The 26155-nt window shown below is 46.3% G+C and overlaps 1 protein-coding gene across 1 annotated transcript in view; it reads right to left on the reverse strand.

Annotated features, from left to right (window-relative positions):
* Window positions 1–26155, reverse strand: part of DAGLB (diacylglycerol lipase beta) — a 211297-nt gene that overhangs the window by 136712 nt on the left and 48430 nt on the right. The window contains exons 3-4 of the mRNA XM_085629027.1: window positions 2664–2838; window positions 1081–1342 (exon numbers count right to left, since the gene is read on the reverse strand). Of these exons, the coding sequence (XP_085485153.1) occupies window positions 1081–1342; window positions 2664–2838 (437 nt within the window). The remainder of the gene's footprint in view (window positions 1–1080; window positions 1343–2663; window positions 2839–26155) is intronic.

A 26155-nucleotide genomic window follows, 5' to 3' on the forward strand; every position in this document is an offset into this window, starting at 1 on the left:
TGGATACTTCTTAAGAGATCCCCAGCAGCATGCACTACAATGAGATCTTATAAATGATGCTAAGCCTCAAACACTGATTACTCTGGACTACAAAACCCACAACCATCCATTCTGATTACCCACCAACAATGGGGCCTCATTCCTCTCGCAATTAAAATGTATAGAGTTTTGATTAACCTATTTTATCCTTCATCCTCCAAGTCAACAATGTGGTCAAATGTGTACTACTACCTAGAAATCATGCAAGGTGTTTTATTCTAAGGCTTCCACCACAGCAAATCACACTAACCCTCTCTGTAGTCATGTCATGCCTTGGTAAGTTAAATATGTTCTGTGCTGCTTTACCAGACAAGAATAGAACTAGTCTACAAGCAGCAGAAAACCAGGAAGCTTGCCTTGTCTTCAGCCAAAAAAGGAAATATCAGCCTTCCAAGTCCTTAGTGTGGTGTACAAAAAAGCACACAACCATGCAGTGGGCTATTTGATCATCAAGTGACCAGACACCCAAGGTTTGCCCCCAGATGCTACAACTTTTTAGGGGAACAATTCTACCTACTTAGTCTTCATTTCAACAAAAACAGAACTACACTTTATGACGATTGAGTTATTTGTAACAACCTGCCCGTGCCTATGACTTGGAATCTCAACTGATGTTGCCGTCAGACACATGAACAGCAGGAACATACAGAACAGGCACCCATGACGGTGTACAAATAGATTCAGAAATAATGTTATGAGTTAAGTCACTTTTGTAAATCTACTGTAACCTTCCTCACCTCCCACATAGTGTGTATTTAAAGCAGCATTATGCATGTTATAAACTTCAGTAAAAATTTACTGAGAAAGCTACAAAAATGTGTGCGAAAATACACTTACAAAAAGACAACAGATGAATTCATGGTGAAGCATTTTCATTCCAGTTATGAAAATACTTTATCCTACAAATTCGTCCTGCATTTGTACATAAATTGCACGTAAAGTGAAATTATGACAATCGAGGAGAAAGAAGTAAATTGTCATTTTTGAAGAGCTACCAATGAATTTAAAAAGCAAATAAAAGATAGCATAACATTAGCATACCGAAAAATATGAAGAGAAAAGCTCTGCAATGCTTGAGAAAGCTGCTCGATTATCATTATCACGACCAACGCAAAAACAGAGCAGCCGGAGTCGGTTCTCCCAAACTCTTGTTGTGGCCTTCTTGACGTTGTATAACATTTGTCTGGACTGACTGCTTTCCAAGTCGTGATGCTCATTTCCAGAAAGATATGGAACTCTTTTTTTGCCCAAAGGATCAAACACAATTACAATTGCAATTGTGGTGAATATGATGATAAACCAGCTGTAAGATAAAAGGTAACAATGATGGGTATCAAATATAGATATATTTACAAACATGGTTGAATACTTTCGCTTGGCACTGAAACACACCTTTTATCTTAAAGCCATTAAGAGGTGCATTTATAAGCATTAGAGAAATAAGTCTGGCAAATTCGGCACAAAAATAATAATTTTGCTATGTCAAATCTCTCTAAGAACTTGTATCTCTCTGTGGGAACAACAAACAAGCTAGAGATTTCAGTCTTATAATGCAAGCTGTGTAGGACTGAGTGCGTGCTTCCTAAGAAATTCCTGAACTACTTTAACATTATTCGCCCCAAAACACAAAGTGTAGCCCTAAAATTATACTTGGGTGACGACAGGTAGACGAGACAGCATTTAGTAAATACAGTAGCAATAAATGTTGTTTTTGTTGTGGACCAGATTGTTAATGGCAAGATTACCAAAATATTATGCATGGGACAAGATTCAGGTTACATTTCTTCATCTGTTTTTCACAGAGGTTGTGTCAGAGGACTTCCGAGCTAAGACTTGTGACACCAGAATTGAGCCACTGGACTGTGAAAGACCTTGACTGTCAACATTGTGTGTTGCAATAATTTACCCTGGTCACTAGTCCTCGTTTCACCTGGCCTTCTTGTCTTCCCCTTTTGTTGTTTTAGCTCCTACTTGTGTTTCCAACTGTCAGGAGAGTCTGTCCTTGCCCTTCCTCAATTCCTGCTTTCTGTAGAAGCCTCCTGCTAGGTTCCTGATTCTTGCTCCCGTGGATTACTTAGGTTTACTATTTTGAGATGGTAGCAAGATTCAAGATTGCTCTCTGATGACGCTGATCTAATCTGTATATTGCCAAAGTCTACACTGCATAACTGCAAGGGGAACTTAGTACCAATGTTAGTATCCCAGTCTATCCAGTGCAAAGTTCTGTGCGTCTCACTGATAAAGAGTTTTCATATGACATTACAGATAGAGCAGCAAAGGGCTCCAGTAGTGGGTTATGCCTCACTGATCCGTCCCCCCATGCTCCAGTAATGCAGTAGGGCATTGTAACAATACAAACATTCAGAGAGTATCTGATTGATGGAATAAACAGTGGTCTTATTCGATTATTTTCTGTGTAATATTTCTATAGGCATTTACAGAGCACAATATGGTTAGAAAACGGTGCTCAGGAAAGAGCACTAAAGATTAAATCTTACATAATTTTTAATGGAGGGAAAATGGAACTGAAGATAAAAGTAGAGATGCAATGAAAACCAATGTCACCAATACTGCAATCTTCCAAAATGATATCAAGTGCTAGCATGATAAAGGTAAGATCTTACCTTGCAATAACAGTGACAAGTACGACATGCACCAGAGTTCGATCACAGAGCACACTGTTGTCAGACACCCATATTGCTCCTAAAGTGGCCCAGACAAACTCGGGCAGGAAGAGACCGAGGCGTATATACACCAGTTTAGGAATAGACTTCCTCGGTCCAGAGTTTGACATTGTTCCTGAAAGTACAAAGAGTTAGGTCAGTGCTCTTTTTTTATTTGATTAGATGGAATACTTTTCTTTTCAAATTGGCAGTATATTGCTATGTGCCAACATAATAGGAAGAACTGTATTAAAAAAAAAAAAAAGTAAAAACTAAAGAGATTCTGAAATGTGGGTTTAAACCAACCCACCAAAAAGACGGACCAACATTTTAAATAATGTAGTAATTCATATGAGATTAATCCACATGCTTCCCGACAATGCAAAGAAACACCGAAACCAACTCACGGTTCAACTTGTTGTAGTAATAATGATAACTGGATACAATTACCTTGACGGCGACTCCATTTCTCTTAGTCCATGGGCTCCTTCCTACTATGAACTTCATAGGTACCTTGTCACCTTGTGGTAGGCCTGGACACTGCTTATATAGCTGTTAATTTAGAGACAGCATGCCAAAAGTGCAAACCCATGCCTGGATCATGTGTGGCACACTTCCTTCTGTGTGTGCATGCCCACCCTAATTTGTTACAGTCTTGAAAAAGAATGCAAATGGTTTCTGGTCAATGGTCCAGTTGTTGGAAGCAGGGGATTGGCTATTGAAAAGAGCCTACAGATTAGGAGTAACAGGGTCACCATGAAGTTAACTTTGTTTTACACTGCATCTTGGCTTGCTAACATTCTTAGCTTTGTGGATAGAGTCTCTACACAAGGAAAATAAGAAACAGAGGTGGAGCGTCAGCTTTGGCCTTAGCTAAATCCAGCATAAGTCTGGAATGAAGCTAAACAGCATAGTGTCAGCAGAACATACATGGACCAAGAATACAACAGACAGGTACATGCCTACAAAATGGCACCAATGGTCCCTTTCCTCATACACAAGGAGAAGGCTGGGCTTCATGCAGAGTGTAGCACGAGTGATAGAAATTAAACAGCAGCATCGTTCAGGTGGATGCCTCAGCAAATATTAAATTTTTTTTACAAGTGTGTTGAGATCAACATTAGTGTATTGCACACAGAATTAAGCTGCTGAACAGCAGAATGAAATAGATAAGGATATGCATTTATATAGTAAATGTGGCAATCACAATAGTACTATGGTGTTAAAAGGTTTTTTTTTTTTAGCCTGTGTCAGAAATGCTTTAGGGAAGGGGGTTGAGCTATCTGAGGAAGTGTGGTCCAAGAAGCATGGTGCCAAGCACTGCAGATCCTGTTGCCTTTGCTCTTCTTTCTCAGTCTTGGTATAACCAGAAAGTTTTCATCTTTTGACTGAAGAGGATGAGGTGAAAGGAGGTATTTTTAAATCTTGGCTGGTGCATATGTCTCAGAGGATTCTTCAATGCATTCATAGGCAAGGCTGAGTATCCTTAATTTGATTCTTTCCTGTACTGGCAGCAAATGGAGACTTTCTAGATTTGCTGTCACAGGCTGGCTTTTTGTTTTTGTAATCCAAATAGGAGGCAGAAGGCTGTATTTTGTGATTTTTGTAGTATTTTGATCTGTGATCCTGGGATATCTTCATACAATGCGTTGCTGTAATCAAGGCTGAAGATACCTGCACATCTGACTACAAGTTATTTTGCCGTATTATGAATAGGAGAATTTTTTAGCAGTTTCAATAGGAACAAGCATTGAAAATGCATCAGGTCTCGCCTTTTATTAAGTTAAAGCCATTTGCTTTGCTATACAATACCATTAGCAACTCAACCATGCCGCATAATTTGGCCCTTTCCAGCCGCATAATTCCAGTGGGCCTGTTTGTACTCTAGAGGACAGCCTGAGACCAATTGCAGGGTGAGCTCTCCTGGCCTCGGGCAAATTTCTATAAAATATGCAAATATGTGGGAGCACAAGTGTCGCAATTCCTACAGCTGGAGTAGTGAACGGGGGTCAACTGGAAACAGATTCAATATGTATGTTGTATTCGGCTATCATTATTGAACGGGAGCACAGATTCATGTCTCGCCCAGATTGGGAGCTGCAGGACAAATTCCGGAAACCTCATTAGATGACAGATAATGGATCCCCGCGAGCAGAGCACGCCGTGTTTAATAAATAAGATAAACGTCTGGCCAAAAGACATATTTACAAATAACACTTTCTAAAAAAACGTGTACTTGTGCAGAAATGCCAGGAGTTGCATTAGAAAATGGTGTTCACTGGACCACGGCCCGCCAGTCCTCTTTCTGTGGCGATGATCACTGCTCTCCACCGTCGGCCTGGGATGGGAGTTAACTGGGATTGGGAGCAGAGCTCCGGGAGGGAGGAGGAGGAGGTAGGCCGAGGGAAGAGACCCACAGCAGGAAGGACTGATGAGGGGAGACGGCGAGAGTGGCAGCGGGCGGCCCGGGCTCTCTGCGGTCTGCTCTAGGACTGTGGGGGGGGCCGGCAGCCGGTACAGCCACTCGCAGTCTGTGCTCTATAGCCGGCAGAAGCCAGAGGGAAGCCGCAGGCCGGGTGCACGGAGTTGCGGATCGGCCTCGGCTCGTCATTAGGAGGCAGCGGATCTCGGGGGCGACATGTCGCACCCCGCCGTGCAGCCAAGTCAGCAGAAGCTGGCCGAGAAGCTCACCATCTTCAACGACCGCAGCATCGGGATACTGACCCAACTCTACAACATCAAGAAGGTGAGGCGGGTTCCCGGGAACTCTGACAGCCACTGCTCGGGGAGTTGGGGAGGGGCAGTGGTGGGCGTTGGCAGAACAAGTCCACCCTCAAATCTGCACTTTCCAGTCTCCAAATGTCAATTTCTAATTTTATTTTTATCTCTTGTGCGCTAAAGCTTTCGGAAAGAAAATCAGGGCAGAGCAAAGGGTCATCAAAGTCCTCATTCAATAAGAGCCAGTGAGTGGGGTTGAGCGGGAGGCATGCTCTACGTGTCCACCGGCCGGCTGATATACATGCAGCTGACAAAGCACGCCGTGCCTGAACAGGACATGTGCACGCCTATGGTGCGAGCAGGAGTTGTGATAACGCCGCGAGCCGTACGCGTGCACATCTCCTGTCTGTTAAGCTTCGGCACAGACAGTCGATGTGCACGCGTACAGCTTGCGGCGTTGTTACAACTCCTGCTTGCAACATACGCATGCACATCTCCTGTTCAGGCCTTGCCGTACGCGTGCACATGTCCTATCCCCCATCGAGAGCATGTCGACAACAATAGATCTCGCCTGGCAAGCGGCGCATGGCGCTGCATCGCTAGGCGAGACCTAAAAAACTGTTTTAAATGCTGTTTTAGTATGACAAATGAACCGGAAGAAAGCATCCTAAGCAACTCCCAGGTTTCTTACTTTTGATTTGATGACTACTGTTTTGGCAAAGAGTAATTCAGGGCATTGGGAAGACTTTGAAGGAATGGGACAAGGTTTTCAGTCTTAGAGTCTTTCAGTTTGAAGCTACTCTGGCTCATTCCAAGTTTCAGTAGTTGATGGTCTGAAGTCAGATAGTCCTTTTCTACAGATGTTGAGCGGCACGGATCAGCAGCCTCTAGATGCCTAGGAACCAGTACGGCCAGTCTAAAAATGCTCTGCAGAAGGCAGTCAGAGTACTTCATATGGCAATGATAGGTAATGCCAGTTTAACATTCTCTGCACGAATTATAGCAAGTTTTTATTGACAGGTACTTAATATCTCCATCATTTGATCGCTCTCCATTCCATTCATTTTTTTCACTCACAGTCTCTTCCACACCACATTTTGTCTGTCCAAATTGTGGTCTCTTTCAGTTTCACTCATTTATTCTGCTTTTTTGTCAGTCTCTATCTCTCTTGGAGTGTTGCAGTCATTCTCCTACTATGTCTCGCAATCCTTCTAAACTTGTCTCAGTCTTTCACACCATCTCACATTTTTCCCTTTTTCTCGGTCTCTCATTTTCAGTATCTCTCTCTCTCCTCTGTCTCCCAGTCGTGCGCAATCACTGTCGCCCAAACTCTCTTCCACCCAGTTTCCCTCCCAGGCTCTAGGTCTCTTTCTGTCCAAAAGCCTCTTCTCTTTTTTTATATCCCCTTTGTCTATCTTTCTATCTCGCTACCCGTCCCTTTATGTCTCAGTCTGTATCTCAATCTCTTGGTCACTCCTTGTTTCACTCCCAATCCCTTTCTCGGTCACGCTCACTCTGTTACACGATTCTAAGGAGATCTCTATCTGTCTCGCCTCCAGTCCGCCTCTCTGTCTCTCTTTTTCTCACTCCCAGTCACTCACTCTCTCTCTCGTTTTCAATTGCGGTCAATCTTTCTATAAGGCTCTCACAGTCAATATGTCAGTGACTCTCTCGGTTAGTGTCTTACCTCCCCTCTTCCACCCAGAATCTTCACTTAGACTAGGAAAAGCAAGGGAAAGACTGCACAAACATGGACAAGCTCCAGAAAGCATCTCTGGTGCTTATGATGAGGTGGGGTACAGACTACAGCCTAACACAATAGCAGTCTGAATCAGAGAAGAGGGAATGGAGGGCAGGTCATCTCTTAGTGTGGTGGTTGGTTGAAGGAAGAGGGAATGGTCTGCTGTGCTCGCCATATAAAGAATATCAGTGCGTAGATCATGAGAATGGCTAGGAATTCTGTTTGAGATGATTCATGGTAAAAGAGCCTGAATGGTGCAATAAATCCAGACTTACATTTTGAATAGGTGAAAGATTTCTTGAAAGATCATGCTTTATTCAATTAATTCTGGCATAGATGTTCACTAGCACATATCCCGTCTAACGTTCCAAATGCTAAAACAAGCTTGTGAAATGCAATTATGACCTATCATTTTTCAATTTATTTTGAGGAAGAACCCCACCACACCGTTCTTAAGAAGAGTCTCTAAAACTAACTTTATTTTCCAAATAAAGTAATAGGCAAACTAGATTCATGTAAAGCACTATGAAACCTACAATATTCTTGCCACCCCACTTCTTAAACTCGCTTGGAGAGTTGGCAAACACGTGTGGTCCTACTCTAGTTCTATGGATACCGATACGCCTTAATTATATTCACATTTGTTCTCTAGATAGTTTACAGGGCATGGCAACTAAGCCAAAATCAAGGCGGGATTGGGGTAGTAGGAAAACAACTCGATGGTTTGCATTTCATTTTCTCAAAGCTTATTTTTCCCCGATGTTGCAGGGTGCACATGTTTAACTTTCAGTTATCCCTTAGAACCCTGAAAGAAAAGACAATGGCTCTGATCAATTTTTTACCACTCCTCCCAGAGTGCTTTATTGAAACTGTGTCTTTAAAGAAGGGATCTTGTACAGCAATGATAAAATTAAGAACAGCACAAGAGAGACACCCTGGCACAAACTATTTGCATGACGTTCTCTCAAACAGCAAATGTACAACCAAGAAAACAAAACTAGCGAGAAGGACTCATTAACTACAAAAAGAGGTCGATAAATAAGGGATAAATCTGCTATTTCGGAACACAATTTCCCAAACAGGTTTACAATTTCAGTTATTACTAATCTAAAGGGCAAGCTGACCACAGTAGGAAAGCTTACTTACAAAAAAGTCTCAATCCTGTAAGTTTATTCAAAAGAGTCAAACAAAAAGGCTGAAGAACACAGCGCTCACCACGCGCTGTTTGGCCAATTGGGCAAAGACCTATCCTGTTCTTTCTCCTGATCCATGCAGGTCCTTGAAGTCTTTTGTATACCGGAGATTTTCAACAGGAGGCCAGCACACACAAACCCATGGAGAATCCTTCACAAACAGGATGCCACAGCAGGGCAAAAAGAGTCAGTCCTTTTCCTCCACCACAGACAGAAATAGCAACTGCAGGCCAACCCAACCCTCACACAGAAAAAGCAGCGTTCATCACACAGTCCTTCCGCCATTCTTCTTGGCAGGAGCCTCTTGTTCCTGGAAATAATCTAAAGTCCTGGGGTTTTTAGGTGCAGTACTTGTACCTCATTTTGTTATTGTTCTCTTTGCTGTAAGGGTCTCTGAAACCAGTCCAAACCAGTCCTGTCCTCCTATGTGCAGTATGACCACAAGGGGCAGAGACAGCATTGGGAAAAAGGAGACAGTCTATTCAGGTGCAAGCAAAACTCCTCCCACCACTCTAAATACAGACCAGGTCTATTCAGCCCTGCAATGAGTCACCTAGGCAAGGCAGGGAACACCTCAACCCCCCTAGTGCAGGTCTACAGTGAATGCACATCCCAGCTTCTGTCACTCAAACACCAGACGCTGAATACACAGTCAGAGGCACACAGAATGGTAAAGTAAGAAAATGCCCACGTTCTACAAGTTTTTAATTTTCAGCATTAAAACCAAGCATACTCTAGAGCTTTACACAATTGTCTGATGTGGAAACGCATAAGAATATAGCAGTTTGTGCCAATACAAATTAATATCATTTGTACTTAAATAGCATAGATACAATCAATTTTCACATATTTCCAAGTTGCATGTTGTAAACATATTGCAACAACACAAAAACTTCTACACAACAGAAAGTTTTTTTACAATGCCCAATGCATTTCGGAACCAGCCGGTTCCTTCGTCAGGGGCCAATCTGTTTGTCTGTGTGGATAGATATTCACTGGGTGTAAAAAACTCATATATCTGAAATGGTGAAAGAATGAACCAGATTGTATTGGTACAAATGATCAGGGCTAGGGTCCTAATGCAAGTACGCGGTAATCGGTATGAAGTTACAATGGTAGTATTCGATTCATACCTTAAGTGAGATCGTCGGCTGTGAAGCTGTTGAGGAAATAACAATTGCGTATGTAGACTATTAGCGTGTCAAATCAACTGTACTGGGCGTACACGATATTTAAAATTGTAAACAGAGAGAAGTTCCGTGTGAGGCTAAACAAGTAAAATCTTACCTCCGGAGATATTATAACAAGCTGCGTAAAGAAAAGGAAAACGGGTATTGTTTAGAAACGGAAACATCAGCATGATGATATAACCCGATTAAACAGCGGTCTTAGTCCACGGACAGAACGTCACAAAAACCTCACCTTAAAGATGCTACGGGAAAGAAATAACGAACGTCTCGGCAACACCAGTAAACAAGTGAAACGCGTCTGCAGAACATACGTTTATATAAGAGAATCGAATCAAGACCTAAACCGGAAGTAACCGACAGTGCCGACGGACTTAGAAAACTAGGATTAGACCTAGTAAGCAGATAGTCTAATTACTTAGATGGGTGCCATGTTGGAACGGAGACGAAACGCTGTGAGATGGGGGGGAAAACTAGGTCCAAAAGAAAATAAACGTTAAAAGAACGAGATAATCAGAACTGAAAGTGTTCCGTGATAATTACTTTTAAGAGCGCCAAAGATCGGGTAATGTGTGTGTGCATAAAAATGTGCTTTTTGATGGTGAAATATGAATCGTATTTCAAAAAAAGGTGACGACTTAGGGGATAAAGATGTATAGAGTTCTCTCTGCATGGATATGCTCCATTATCGATACCTAATCGATACCTAATCTTTCGGACTCATAGACCCGTCGGGTAATGTTAACAAATGAGTGGTGTGCAATAAAGTTTACGCACTGGTGATGATGTGCGCATCAGGATAAATTGATTAATGCTATGAGTTCCTTAAACCACTGCACGGTGCGTGGTGGCCTAGATGAACATCATTAAGGATTAGGAGTATGTGAATAGCATGAAATTGAAAGAAATATTGCTGCGATGTTAATGATGGATTCTATAGTTAGAGTATTTAGCCTAAGGGGATGCTGACAAGTTAAGGGATTTTAGATCAAATAAAACATGACATGTCCATCCGGTCATTAAGACCGGTAGGAGCCATCGTATCCAAATTTTTGATCCAGAAAACTTCCCTTTGGAGAAGTCTCAGGTGATTGTTAGTGCCTTGTTGTAACTCCACATGTTCGATAATCTGAAATCTTAATTGTGATATGGAATGGCTTGCTTCATGCCAGTGGGATGCCAGAGGAGAGTTTTTACTTAAAGTTCTGATGCGACTTTTGTGTTCGGTCAAGCGTATTTTCATTTTTCGTTCAGTTTTTCCAATGTATAATTTGCCACACGGGCATTTGATCCCGTAAATTACATTGGAAGTATTGCAATCGCTGGTATGTCGTAATGCAACGTCCTTGCCAGTGGTAGGATGTTTTAAGATGTTTTAAGATGTTTCCTAGGATGATGTTGTTGCAGTGTTGACAATTATGGCATTTCACCGTACCTTTGTGGGTGCGGACAGTTTGAGGTTGTGGCTTGGTAGAAGATAAAAAAAAAAAAAAAAAACTTTCTGTTGTGTAGAAGTTTTTGTGTTATTGCAATATGTTTACAACATGCAACTTGGAAATATGTGAAAATTGATTGTATCTATGCTATTTAAGTACAAATGATATTAATTTGTATTGGCACAAACTGCTTTATTCTTATGCGTTTCCACATCAGACAATTGTGTAAAGCTCTAGAGTATGCTTGGTTTTAATGCTGAAAATTAAAAACATTCGTTTCAAACAAACTAGTGTCAGGAAGGACACTTTGTGAACAGTGCTCAGTTGCATACAGGCTCTCAACCTGTCAATACCCGGTCTTGATTACAGTAGGAGAGGACAAACTCCTACAGAACTGATGCACCATTGTTTCTTAAAATTGATAACTATTGATTAACCTATCACTACACAGGAGTGCTCTCCCCATACTATCACTGTTTCACGTTCTACAAGTCACATTTGCAAACAGAATTTAAGAACCACCCTCACAAAAAGGTGTGTTAATAATTCTAAGTTCAGAGAGCCTAAACTCCATTTTCCTATCTTGTCCCTATTGCAAGTTACACATGTAAAATTTTTACAGCGCAACCCCAATGATAAGCCTATGGAACAGATAGGCTTTCAACACTGAAAAACAAAATACACAGTATTTCACTATCAGGACATGTTACACACACCAGTATATGTCCTACCTTTTACATAAACTGCACCCGGCCCACCTTAGGGGTGCCTTATATGTAAGAAAAAGGGAAGGTTTGGGCCTGGCAAGTGGGTGCACTTGTCAGGACAACATGGCAGTTTACAACTGCGCGCGCAGACAATACAATGGTAGGTGTGAGACACATTTACAGGGCTACTCATGTGGGTGGCACAACCAGTGCTGCAAGCCCACAAGTAGAATTTGATTTACAGGCCCTGGCGCAAACAGTGCACTTTACTAGGGACTTACCAGTAAATCAAATATGCCAATCATGGCTAACCAATCATATCACAATTTATACTGAGAGCATATGCACTGTAGCACTGATCAGCAGTACTAAAGTGCCCACAATCCTAGAGCCAACAAAAAACAAGGGCAGAAAAATAGGGGGAAAAGGAAAAATGTTTGGGGATGATACTGTGGAAAGGGTCGATTCCATACACTTCAAGTAATCATGAACAATTTACACAGATTTAATATACAGCAAAACAATTAGGGCTCCAGAATAAGTACTTGCTGTGTTTCAAATGCAAACTTCAGCATGTGTCATTTATTCAAGAAGTAGATGGTTAGGAGTCCGTGTTTCATAAAACTCTTGAGTCTGCTCTGAACTGCTATGATTTCTCATACAGAAAAAGAGAAAATGGGATTTAATAGCAATTTATTTATAGGCCTTGAATGTCGATTCAAATTGTCTCTTCTCCTGGGACAAATTACAAATAATACAATCTATTAATTCGCGGGATAATTTGAAATTATGTTTGGGGACTACCAGATACGATACCAAAGGGGATGATGGACGGAGCGTTAGATCAAATCAAACACTCACCCCCAGTCAACTGATCTGGGTTAAATCCATCACCATTCTTTAGCTCACTCCACCACCCCAGTTCAGACATGGCCATATGCAAATCAGTCTGACCCTGTGCCTCATGGGAACAGTCCAGCCCGAACTGCCAAGCCATCAATCAATCAATCAATAAAAGCATTTATATAGCGCACTACTCACCCAGAGGGTCTCAAGGCGCTGGGGGAGGGGGGTCCGCTACTGCTCGAACAGCCAGGTCTTGAGTTGCTTCCTGAAGGCGAGGTGGTCCTGGGTCAGGCGGAGGTGGGTCGGGAGGGAGTTCCATGTCTTGGCTGCGAGGTAGGAGAAGGACCGTCCCCCTGTGGCGGCTCTTCGGATGCGGGGGACGGCGGCGAGGGCGTGGCCGGTCGATCGAGGCTGGCGTTTGGGAGCGTAGAAGTTGAGGCGGCTGTTGAGGTATCCTGGGCCTTGGTTGTGTAGGGCTTTGTGTGCGTGGGGGCTTTGTGTGCGTGGGTGAGGAGTCGGAAGGTCATTCTCTTGTTGACCGGGAGCCAGTGCAGGTCTCTCAGGTGTCCGGAGATGTGGCTGCGACGGGGGATGTCCAGGATGAGCCGTGCTGAGGCGTTCTGGATTCGCTGGAGTCTCTTCTGGAGTTTGGCGGTGGTACCGGCGTAGAGGGAGTTGCCGTAGTCCAGACGGCTGGTGACGAGGGCCTGGGTGACCGTCTTCCTGGTCTCGGTGGGGAGCCACCGGAAGATCTTACGTAGCATGCGCAGGATGTTGAAGCACGACAAGGAGACGGCGTTGACTTGTCTGGTCATGGAGAGGGAGGAGTCCAGGATGAAGCCCAGGTTGCGTGCGTGGTCTGTTGGTTTGGGTGCGCTGCCTAGGGCGGGGGGCCACCAGGAGTCGTCCCAGGCGGAGGGTGAGGATCCCAGGATGAGGACTTCCGTCTTGTCCGAGTTCAGTTTCAGGCGGCTGTTCTTCATCCATTCGGCTACTTCTTTCATCCCTTCGTGAAGGTTGGCTCTGGCGGTGGCGGGGTCGTTGGTGAGGGAGAGAATCAGCTGGGTGTCGTTGGCGTAGGAGAGGATGTTGAGGTTGTGCTGGTGTGCGATGTCTGCAAGGGGGCTCATGTAGACGTTGAAGAGGGTTGGACTGAGCGAGGAGCCTTGAGGAACGCGGCAGAAGACTTTGGTGGCTTCAGATCTGAATGGGGGGAGGCGGACTCTCTGTGTCCTTCCGGCGAGGAAGGAAATGATCCACTCCAGTGCCTTCTCCTGGATTCCGACGTTGCTGAGTCGCTGCACTAGTGTACGGTGGCAGACAGTGTCGAAGGCCGCGGAGAGGTCTAGGAGGATGAGGGCTGCCGTTTCTCCGTTGTCAAGCAGTGCTCGGATGTCATCGGTGGCTGCGATCAGGGCGGTCTCGGTGCTGTGGTTGGCCCGGAAGCCAGACTGCGAGAGGTCTAGGGAACCGTTCGTCTCGAGGAAGGCAGCCAGCTGCTTGTTGACGGTCTTCTCGATGACTTTTGCAGGAAACGGGAGCAGCGAGATGGGGCGGTAGTTCTTGAGGTCGGTGGGGTCGGCTGATGGCTTCTTTAGTAGAGCGCTGAGTTCGGCGTGCTTCCAGCTCTCCGGGAAGGTAGCGGTGCCGAAGGAGGTGTTGATGATGTCCCGCAGGTGGGGTGCGATGACAGCGTCGGCCTTGTTGAAGACGTGGTGAGGGCAGGGGTCGGTAGGAGATCCGGAGTGGATGGAGTTCATCGTGCGGACGGTGTCTTCGGTGCTGATCGGGGTCCAGGCGCAGAGGGTGGTGGTGGGGGGCGGTGGTTCGGTCGTGGCGTGCGTCGGTTGAGTGCTGAAGCTGTTGTGTATGTCCGCGATCTTGTTGTGGAAGTAGGAGGCGAGGGAGTTGCAGAGGTCTTGCGAAGGGGTGATGTCGTTGTTTCCGGCGTAGGGGTTGGAGAGCTCTTTAACGATGTTGAAGAGTTCCTTGCTGTTGTGTGCGTTGTTGTCCAGTCGTTCCTTGAATGCGGTTTTCTTGGTGGCGTGGATGAGTTGGTGGTGCTTTCGGGTGGCGAGCTTGAGGGCAGTCATGTTGTCCGGTGTTGGGTCTCTGCGCCATGTTCTCTCGAGGGCTCGGCAGTTCTTCTTGGAGCTCTTGAGTTCGTCGGTGCTGCCGGGTCTGCTAGGCGGGGTCTTCAGAGGGGCGAGGTCATCTGCGCAGTTGCTGATCCACTTCGCGAGGTTGGTGGCCGCCTGGCTTGGGTTCGTTGCGCTGGTGGGAGGGTTCATGCTCAGGGAGGTCGCGAGCTGGTCGGCTGTGATCTTGTTCCAGCTTCTGCGTGCAACCTGTTGCTGGTGGTGGTGGATCGTGGTCCTTCTGAAGCTGAAGTGGACGCAGCTGTGGTCCGTCCAGTGGAGTCCGGTGGCGTGGCTGAAGGCGATGTCCTTGCTGGATGAGAAGACGGGGTCGAGTGTGTGTCCGGCGTAGTGGGTGGGGGTGGTGACCAGCTGCTTGAGTCCCAGGTTTGTGAGGTTGTCCAGCAGGGTGGTGGTGTTGCAGTCGTTGTTGTTCTCCAGGTGGAAGTTGAGGTCCCCGACGAGGACGTAGTCAGCGGATAGGAGAGCGTGCGGGCTGATGAAGTCGGCGATGTCTTCGCTGAATTGTGTGCGTGGTCCCGGGAGTCTGTAGATGAGGGTGCCTCTGAGGGTGGTCTTGGGGTTGATGTGGACCTGGAAGTGCAGGTGCTCGGCGCGTGCGAGGGTGTCGTCGGTGTTGGTCGTGATGCGGATGGTGTTCCTGTGGATGATGGCGATGCCTCCTCCGGTCTGGTTGATGCGGTCCCTTCGGATGATCTTGGAGCCATCTGGGATGGCGATGTCGGGCGCTGAAGAGGCGTTCATCCAGGTTTCCGTGAGGAAGGCGACGTCTGGTGAGGTTGTGTCGAGCAGGTTCCAGAGCTCGATGGCGTGTCTGTGGACGGAGCGGGTGTTGAGCAGGATGCATTTCAGGTGGCTGCTGCTGTTGCTCGTCTTAGTCGGTGCTGGAGTAGTGCTGGTCCGGATGCAGGTGAACTTGCAGGCGTTGCAGCAGAAGGGTCCGTGGGTGCGTCTCGGGGTGGCTCGGTAGCATCCTGGGATTCGGCCGGCGTTGAGTGCGTTGAGGGTGGCGGCGTCGTACGTCCGGCGGGTGGGCTGGGGTCTGCGGGGGCCAGGGGTCCTGGCGCTGGGCGCGGGCCAGGCGCGGACGGGCGCAGACTGGCTTACCTTTGGCGCACCTTCGGCGCTCAGTCGGCGCTCCCACTGCACGCGTCCGCTGCGCGGTCGCTCTGGGGGCGTCATAAGTAAGGAGCCTGGGAGGGCGGGTCAGCTGGGTGGCGGGAGAGGGGCGGCGAATGGGCTGGTGGTGGGCAGGGCCGCAGGGAGGCAGCGGCGGGAACTATGGACGGCGGGCTCTAACAAGCGTGGCAGCAGGAGGGGAGATCCGGGCGGCCCAGCGGCGGCTGGGTCGCTCTGCCAGGCAGCAGGAGACAGCGGCAGACGTGGGAGGCAGGAGGGGTGATCCGGGCGGCCCAGCGGTGGCTGGGTAGCACTCCAAGCAGGCAGGAGACCTGCCATGTCTTCCCTGGACCGGAAACAAGCATCCTAGGACTGTTTCGGGTTCATAACCCTTGTCAGCCAGGCTATCTTGAATCCAGTGGCAAAGTGAGCAAGGGACCCACGTCTGGGCATACCCTGCCAACTTAGGGCGAACAAAGCGATACCAAAGGGGATGATGGACGGAACGTTAGAGCAAGTCAAACACTCACCCCCAGTCAACTGATCTGGGTTTAATCCATCATCATTCTTTAGCTTACTCCACCACCCCAGTTCAGACATGGCCATATGCAAATCAGTCTGACCCTGTGCCTCATGGGAACAGTCCAGCCCGAACTGCCAAGCCATGTCTTCCCTGAACCGGAAACAAGCATCCTAGGACCGGTTTCGGGTTCATAACCCTCGTCAGCCAGGCTATCTTGAATCCAAAGTGAGCAAGGGATCTGTTGACTGGGTGTGAGTGTTTCATTGGTTCTGATGCTCCGTCCATCACCACCCCCTTTTGTACCGCTTTGTTTGCCATAAGTTGGCAGGGTATGCTCAGACGTGAGTCCCTTGCTCACTTTGCCACTGGATTCAAGCAAGCCTGGCTGAAGACGGCTGAAATGCCAGAAACCGGTCCTAGGAAGCTTGTTTCCGGTCCAGGGAAGGCATGGCTTGGCAGTTCGGGCTGGACTGTTCCCATGAGGCACAGGGTCAGACTGATTTGCATATGGCCATGTCTGAACTGGGGTGGCAGAGTGGGCTAAAGAACGGTGATGGATCAAACCCAGATCTGTTGACTGGGTGTGAGTGTTTGATTGGTTCTGATGCTCCGTCCACCACCACCCCCTTTTGTACTGCTGGGGACTACCAGATATACATATATTTTTTTATTAACTTTTCCAACTTACAGACATCATTGCATACATTACTTTTACATTTTGTTGCATATCATCAACATCTTTGCACATCTGAATGTCATACAAGCAACTGGTAAGATTATCACGCTGCAGATCACTTTTGCATTTCCCACCATAGAGGTACATATATAAAGTCCTGTGAGAGGCAGACGCCACATGGTAGAGTAATTTACAGTTCTATCTCGGGGTTTCAATTATTTACATTGACAGTTTGGGTATAGATGGACATATTCCGTAAGGACCTTTTTTCGCCCCATATTAGGTCAATATCCCAAATGCCCCACCCGACCTTCTTCTCCTTGACAGTGAGTTTTAGTCAGATTGTTCTGTCTGGTCTTCCAGCAGTTGTTTCTAGATACCTCTGGGACGGGACGAGGCGGAGACCAATTCTGCAAGGCACATCAGTTGATCCCTACAATGAATGAAGTCCGACAACCAGTCGAACTTAGCGGCGCGCCCCCTACCCCATTTACACGCCACTTTGCGCTTAGCAAGCAGGAGTCCCAATGCTATGAGTTTTTTATGCAGTGTTTGTATGTCAGCTGTATAGCCTTAAAGTGCAATGAGAGGGGAGTTGGGAATGTGTGTTCCAGCCATGGTGGCTGGCAGTGCAGTTCCCACTTCTTGCCAGTATTTGTGGACATCCCTGCATTGCCATGCAAGGTGTAGAAAATCAGCTCCCTCTGTATGGCATCGCTCGCAGCGGTCATCCTCCCTCAGTTTATATTTGCAAAGGCACACAGGTGTATAGTAGGTTCTGTGTAGGAATTTAAAGTGTATTATTCTTAACCGGCTGCTCGCCGTAATGGCTTCTGTCTGCGCGCAGCAGTATATCCATTGCTTATCAGTGATTGGAACAGATAGATCAGCGTCCCAGGCCTCCCTGTCTGCCTGTGATTGTTGTGGTGATTCAAGCAGCACTGTGCAGTAGATGCTGGACACTACATGTGAAGGTCCTTTCATTTTCAATAAAGTGTATAACGTCTCCATCGTGGCGGGTTCTAGTGGAAATTTGGGGACACTGGTTTTGACCTCATGTCTTAGGCGCAAGTATATAAACACCTCTAGCGGGGTATTATTTTCTCCTGTCAGGAGTGTCTGTCTATCCTTAAACGTACCTTCGTGGTATAAGTCTCCCCAGGTCTGAAGGTCTCTTTTGAGGAGCATTTCCCAGCATACGGCCTCCTGAGTGACTGGCAAAGTTGGGAGGTGTGCTAGTGGTCCCAGCCAGGAGTATTGCATGGGTTTGCATACTTTTTTAGTTATGCATTCCCAGGCCTTATTTGTGCATGTGACCGTGTGATGTGCGATTCCCTCGCCAGGGACGCGCATCCCCAGGACACCATGTATCCCTGCTCTATGGCGAGATGCGGCATGAATGGTGGTGGGTTGAGCCAGTACACAGCATAATGTGCTTGGGCACTGAGATAATAGAGTTCCCTATCTGGAGCTTCACATTTGCTGTGGGTGAATGGCTGCTTCATGGTTCGACAACTCACATGAGGCTCCCCCCCCAAACCAGCCTGATAAATAATGAGCGAAGTGAGTGGAAAAAGGGGCATCCTGTATAGTAGGGAATGCTTGTAAAGAGAGAGTTTGAGCAATATAATCCTTTTCATTAAGGCCACTCTGCCAGCCAATGAGAGGGGCAAAGTGATACTACCAGATATTCTTAACAAGTGCAATGGGTGGCTTGAAATGAGAAAGAGGATTTTCCTAGTATTAGAATGAAGACATCCACTGTGATGGATCAGGCCTTTGTTTTTTTTTTTTAAATATACCAAAAGGTGATGGATGGAATGCTTGAATTGATCTTAGCCATTGGTAATTACACAGGTGCCTACGCAAATAACCTTCAACCTTTGTGTTCTATTGTAGAGAAAAGAGGCAAACCGGTTTAGGGTGGGCCTTGAGAGCCCATCCTGTGTTCCAATTGGTCGAGTAAGCAGTCCTTTTAACCGTATCGAAAACCGTTGATAGGTCGAGGAAGATCAGAATGCAGGAATCATTCTTATCCAGCATTTTGAGTGCATCATCAACAATGTGAGTAAGAGCAGATTCAGTGCTATGACCATGATGGAAGCCAGATTGAAAATGGTCAAGTAGTTGGAATAGCTCGAAGTGGTTACATAGCTAGACATGGACGCATATCTCTAGGAGCTTCGCCAGAGTCGGAATGTTAGAGATTGGGCGGACGTTGTTTCGGACAGTGTGCTTAGCAGTAGGTTTTTTAAGAATAGGGGTGACCTGTCCAGCCTTTAGACAGTCTGAGATAGAGCCTGAAGCAGTGAGGCATTATGTTGGACTTGGCCCTTCTGGCAGGTTCACCCCTGAACTTTTTTGCTTTTATTGGTGACTTGGTGATAGTGGTTTTTGGTTTCTGTGCACTTTCCCTGTGTCCCAGGGTAAAGTGCGTGCGCACTCTGAGTGCATATGGTGAGATAGGCCTGCCCTCCCATAGGAATGCATGGGGAATGCATGTGTCTCTGGTAGTTCCTGATGCGTGGGGTGTGCAGGCTCGAGTTTGGTATGTGCGGACTCGTGTGATTGAATGCTGCGCAATGATGTGTGCGGCGTGCGTGTAGCTAGTATGGAAGTGCCACTTCTAGAAGTGGGCACTTCTGTGTGCAGGGTGAAATGACTGCCTGTCGCGTGATTGGCTGGCTGAGGTCATGTGATGGGCTACGGATTCCCCAGAGTCAGGAGGAGTCACCCGGTGGTGAATAGGGAGATTAGCATGCTGATGGCTGGGGAGGAGTGCACCTTGGACCTGAATAGGGCAGGGTTTTCCCCACACAATGCTGGCTCCGCCCCCTGTGGTGCGACTGATGACCCTAGCCCTGCCAGTGAATAGAGTGAGGGGCTGAGCACATCAAGGGTGCTCCCCAACCAGCTGCGACTGGTTTTCCCCCTCACCCTGAACCCAGAACAAAGGAAAGCTATGTATAAAAATGGGGCTGTGTCCCCACAGAATCTGTTCTGCTTTTGGGATCCTGACAGGAGGGGGCTGCTGCTGCTGGAGGCCAGGAGGAACCGCCACTTGGGATTGCCTCCCTGCCCTGGAGGGCCCAGTGAGCTGGCCCCTGGCCCAGCCTTGCCCCCTGCCTACCTTCCTCAAGACTTTGGTTCTGGACCTTGTTGTACTCCCTAAGCGCCTGGGAGCGCTTTTTGGCTTTATAGCGCTAGGAGCGCTTTGCTTTTGCTGGCGGGTGCCCACCCCGCATTGTGGCGCTCGAGCGGGAGCCTACCCCGCTTTATTGAAAACTTAATATCCCCAGCGGGGGCCCACCCCGCCGGGGACCTTGCTACTTTCTGTTTCGTCCCCCTAGAGGGTGCCCACCCCGCATCACAGTAATAGAAAATCACCGCCGCAGCCGGGCTTCAGCAGGAAGTCAGGCAGCCCTTGCGGGACGTGGGCGGGACAACGAGCAGGAAGCGACGGGAGCCTACCCCGCGCTCCTATACTGGAAGGAGGAAGCCGGAGTCCGGACGAAGGGCGGGAGCCTACCCCGCGCTTCGTCGGTGAAGAAGTGCCCCACGCGGAACCGAAGCAGGGAGCTGCCGGGAGCCCACCGTGCGTTCCTGGGACCTCAGACCCGGAAAGAAGCCGCCGACCAGGTGAGGAGGGGCCCGGGGGTGGGAGAGAGCCAAAACACGTTGCCTGTGCCTGCCCCCACCCACGGGGCCCCAGGGAAAGCTGCCGGTGCGCCCCCAGGGAGTGAGAAGAGGCTGAATACCCCGCAGTGTTGGTGCCACTCGGGGCACCTCTCCGTTGCTGGCGACGTCTTCCCAGCTGCGCCGCCGAAGCGGGCAGCTGCAACGTGTGGGGGCAAGTCCTTGTTGAGTCCCGGCGGGGGACTCGGGGGCATTCTTTATTCAGAGCCCACGAGGCTCCCACGTTATTCAGGGGCATTTTCATTGGTGATTCTGAGTCCCAGAGGGGACTCCAACATACGGGGGCGTTTCTTTGGTGGTTAGAGCGGCCCCGGAGGCAGCGGGCCGCTCCAACGTGACTGGGGCAGATTTGAGTCCTAAAGCCCCGAGGCTCCAACGCTGGTTTGGGGGCATTGACCTGTAAGAGCCCAGAGAGGCTCCCACGTGATTTAAAAGGCGCAGTGGTGCCTACGCTCAGTCCCCACAGCTGCCCAGCACTTAGTGGGCAGCTGCAACGCTTAGGTTGGGATCTTTACGCTTGTGGCTTGCGCAGCTGGCGCAGCCTTATTGGGACATAGGGCGTCTTGCCCCTTCAAGGCCAGTTGGCCTAGGGACTGCCACAGGTGGTGGCGACTGTGAGTTTTGCGCTATGGTTTCTAACCTGCACCTCTGAATGTATTTTTATGCGTCATGTGCCATGTTTTTACACCGCTGAATGTGTTTTTATGCATCATGTGTTTTCCTTCCCTACACCTCTGAATGTGATGCATCATGTGTAACGTGCTATTACCCCTACAGGTATTGTGATACTTAGGTGGTTGTTTGTTTTCTCCTAGTACAGGTGGTGCTAGCGAGGTCCGAGTTCCCTGCGTGACATTTTCCTAAGGTGGTTAGGGTTGCGTAGGTGGTACTTACATGTTACCAGTGGTTACTGGTTGGGTGCTATATGTTATTTTGTGCTACAGTAATTTTATATTCTAAATTCTAAAAGTGCTAATTCCTGACAGTGGTCCATGTGGCCCTGTCCCCTGTACATATAATCCCTTGTAAATTCTGCCCGTGCCTGTTGGCACATTGTAAAGTGTGTGTTTTTATCTAATGTGTTTTGTATAATACAAAGGCTATTTTTATAGAATACCTTGTGTGGAGTTTCCTTTGTGGTGGGCCTTGGGTGTTGTTGCTGGGTGTGCGCGCAAACGCTTTACACCTCGCCTCAGAGATAAGCCTGACTGCTCGTGCCAAGCTACCAAGGGGGTGAGCAGGGGTTATCTTTGGCGTGTAACTCCCCAGCCCTGACTAGAGTGGTGGTTTCTGCCTGGCTTTGGCGCAAGCCCTAGCCAACCAGAAATCCCATTTCTAACACATTAACTATCTTGGCCCATAGCGGGAGTATTTATCGTTTAATTACATTGAAGAAATTTGATGGCAACGGGTCACTGAAGTGGTTAGATGGTCTCAATGATGTAAGAGTTTTTAGAAAGATCTTTTCCTCCCAGCGTTTGAATAAGCTCCAATAGGCATTATTCTTGGGGGCATTAACTGGAGCGAGCAGAGGCACCAAAGGTTGAGGCGGATGGGAGCTGAAAAGTGGTAAGATCGATAGGTGCTCCATTGCAGTCAGCAGATCACCTTCCATCTTTGTTGTCTTTTAAATAAAGAAAGTAGCAATGTTAATGTTTTGCAGGCTTTTTTGCCAGTGTTTAAATGTTTTTTTAGCTGCACTAGTGGTAGTCTGTCCAGTCAAAAGGGACAATAGATTCAAGTAAGATGGAATTGAATTTCCCAATGATTAGGTCTTGGGTTGCTCCCTTGATGTGGGTAGGGCTATCGCATATGTGGGTTAGATTGAAGTCCATAAGGAAGCATTTTAGGCTGTTTACTGAAGGGCTGTTGATGTCACTCCAGTGGAGGTAAAAATCTCCGAGAAAGATCGGAGTGGCATGAAGATCCACATTAGTTGAGATTATTTCCATAATCTGTTCGATGAAGGAAAGATCGTCTCATGGAGGATGGTAGAGCATGTGGAATATGCATACTTGCCTATTGTTACATGCAACCTCGATGCATAGGTATTCACATGACAAGAGAGTAGAGGATTGTAGCTGTTTGACTACAAGATTGTTACGGTATAAACAGACGAAACCTCCACCTTGCCCAATAGATGTGTTTAATCTAATGAGGTCATAGCCATGAGGGACTAGTAAATAGAGGATACATGCAGGAGTCACTTAGCCAGGTTTCAGTCAGCATTAAAAGATCAGGATTATGTTCAAGGATGAGGGTGGCGATATCTGCTGCATGTCTTTCTGCATATCTGCAGTTTAGAAGCATGCATTTCAGCTTGGGGTTGGTGTTGGCCAGAGTCTTTTGTGTGGTGGTGACTCGTGTGAGGTTGTACATGTGTAAGGATCAGGAATTAACTCTGGGTTCTCTCTGCGGGTCATATACATTTGTCTAGATTTGACAATTATTGTATGTTATTATTGTAATTATTGTACTTTACAAAGGTAGTGAGAGTGTTTGCTCTTGGTGAACCCATTGAACAAGTGGAGCACTTTACAATTTTAAAGTATACTACAGTTCATGCACCAGAAGGAAGAACATCTTGGGAGTTGTTCACTTTGGGAGCATTATTTATAAAAATAAAATAGAAAAAAAACCTCTATTTGCATTAATAATTAATTTATATTTACAGGTGGAGTTAGGGTGTGAGTCCTACACCAGTGCTGGAAAGGGTCATATGTGTGCATGAGTTACTGATTGATTTTGCCTGGTTTTGATTGTTTGTTTTAAAGGTGTTAAAAGGTGGGGTGTGTTTCATTTTAAAGAAATTGTTTCTTGTATATCCCTTATAATGCAAAATGTTACGCCTCCACCTTTCTTTTTATCTTCTCCTGGGGAACCAACAATAATATGATCAAAGAGGAAGAACGTTTTCTTACACTATGCAAGTTTGTGGGACCTCCCTCTCTGCAGAGACTAAGTGACTAAGTCTTCCCTATTTTGTGGAGCTGGTAGATTGACGAAACTAACAAGACATTCCTTAGGCTTAACGCTTGAGCTTGTTAATTTGTGACCCAAATAATCAATCTCAGAGAGACTCAATTTACATTTATTTTCTCTTAGAGTGAGACCTCTCTGCTTAAACCTTGTTAAAACTTGCCTTATTGTCAGATCGTGTTCTTCTGGTGTCCTGATAGATTTTTACCCCGGCAATTCCCTGCAAAACATCCTCCATGGCCCTCTGAAATACTGAGGCCGCTGAATTCAATCCAAAGGGTAACATCAAGACCCTAAACACGCCAAACGAAGTAATGAAATAAGTCAGTTTTGAAGAATCCCCATACAGTTTTATCTGATCGTAAGCTGCACTTTGCTCAAGAGTTGAAAACACAGTAGCTCCTTTTAATAATGCCAACATTTCTGCAATGTTCTTTATGTTGAGGAATAAAAGACTAACGTTGTTCTCGCTATCATCCTGAAACAAATGGAATGGTAGAGAGGTTCAACAGGGTATTAAGGGGTCTATTCAAATTGCAAGATTTTAGAACAAGGACTGGAGGCCAGATATTATAGAAAGGGTGAGAATGTATAGGTTTACTCCTCACTTTGTTACTAAAAGCATGCCATTTGAGGTGTTCAGGGGAAGAAGACCTAACACTGTTATGTACCCTGGGTGGATGAGTGGCAATGAGGTGGGTTTAAGCCTGGTCAGAGAAAGAAAATTGGAAATGGAGAAAGAAATGATTAGGAAGAGGAAAAGTAATTTTCATATTACACATGCCACATCCCCTACTGAAGTTGCAGATGGTGACACGGTGAGAATAAAGTTTTCAGCAGAAGAGTGGAATGTCAAGGTTCTCTTCTCCCACCAAAGTTATTAAAAGGTTTCCTAATACAGTTAGGGTGAGTGATAATCGCATGTGGAATTTGCACAGGATATCCCGTGTTGCTAATGCCGCATGCACAGCTAGTCAGGATAATCTCACGTGTGGGAAAAATAAAGGTTCTGGTTTAACTCAAGTTCCAGTGAGGAGATGTAGTTCATGTGCTGTTGCTCGTCCTAAGTATTCAGATGATTTTGTGTGAAACATTAATAATTTTTGATTTAATGAATTTGTTTAATTTGCAGTGAATTATGTGTTATTTATGGTTAGAATATATTGTATTATAGTTGATAAGCTGTAACTTTACCTTTTGTTTTATGTTGGGGTTTATTGGGGGGAAGGTGTGTGGTATCCTCTGGTATGATGCACTGGAGTTCTCCTGTTGGATTATGGAATTAAGAATGTAATGGTGGAATGTTGGTGAGAAATAGAACACAGAATCAGTTGCTTGCCTCTGTGAATGGGATGTTTCATGATTCCTCTAATCTTAATAAATATATTTGAGGATCGGCTTCTTCTGTGTGTAGTGCTTATCCATACAATGGTATTTTTAGAGTTTACGTTGGGTGTGGGTTTTTAGGTGGCAAGGGAATATTTAGGGTTAAGGGGGGCTATGGGTTTTTGGGTGGCAAGGGAATTTTTAGGGTGGGTATGGGTTTTTGGGTGGCAAGGGAATTTTTAGGGTGGGTGTGGGTTTTTGGGTGGCAATGGAATTTTTATGGTTTAGGGTGGGGTTTGGTTTGTGGGTGGCAAGGGTATTTTTAGGGTTTATGGTAGGTGTGGGTGTTTGGGCGCCAAGGGTATTTTTAGGGTGGCTATGGGTTTAGGGGTTCATAGGGCAAGACATATATAGCTGCAGACTTTGGAGCTGGGGAACCTGGTTCGAGTCTCGGCATTGGCTAAACTTCATGTGATTCTGGGTAAATCACTTCGTGTCCGTCCCGTGCTTATCAAAAATAAATGTGTCTTTGTGTAATGTAACTGGTGCTCATATAAAGCACTCGAATACCTTGGGGTTGAGTTTGCGCTATATAAAAACAACAAAAAAAGAAATATTTAGGGTTTATATACTTACCTATAAAATGTTTACCTTGCATCAGCCTTTACCATGAAAATGTAAGTATTCTACAGGCAAGGATAAATATATATGTGTTTTTACTTACATGTACAATACTTGCATTTTCATGGTAAAGGCATGCGTGGTAAAGGCATGTGTGTGGTAAAATAACTGTGGTAAAGTTATGCACTGTAGAGAGTCATTCGCTGTAATGGAGTCGCTGTAAAGACATGCATGGTGAAAGTATGCATGGTTCAGTCATACAACCAAACCTGGCAGGTAAAAGCTTTGTGTGAGACTTTTACATCATTTGCAAACAGCAAGAGGGAAGAATAATGCTTGTAATTTCCCACATGCATACTTACCACATGAGCTGCAATAGCAAGGCCTATAAAGGCAACAATAGCAAATTTTGAAACAGCATGACATTTGGTGTCCATAAGGCACACTCAAGCTATGCTTGCAACAGAAGAATACCTTGAAGAGCTGGAGCCTTATCCAGCTGTCTGGTAGGTTTCAGTCTTAAGTT

Source organism: Triturus cristatus, chromosome 10 (genome assembly GCF_964204655.1).
Source record: "Triturus cristatus chromosome 10, aTriCri1.1, whole genome shotgun sequence".
Classification (NCBI taxonomy): Eukaryota; Metazoa; Chordata; class Amphibia; order Caudata; family Salamandridae; genus Triturus; species Triturus cristatus.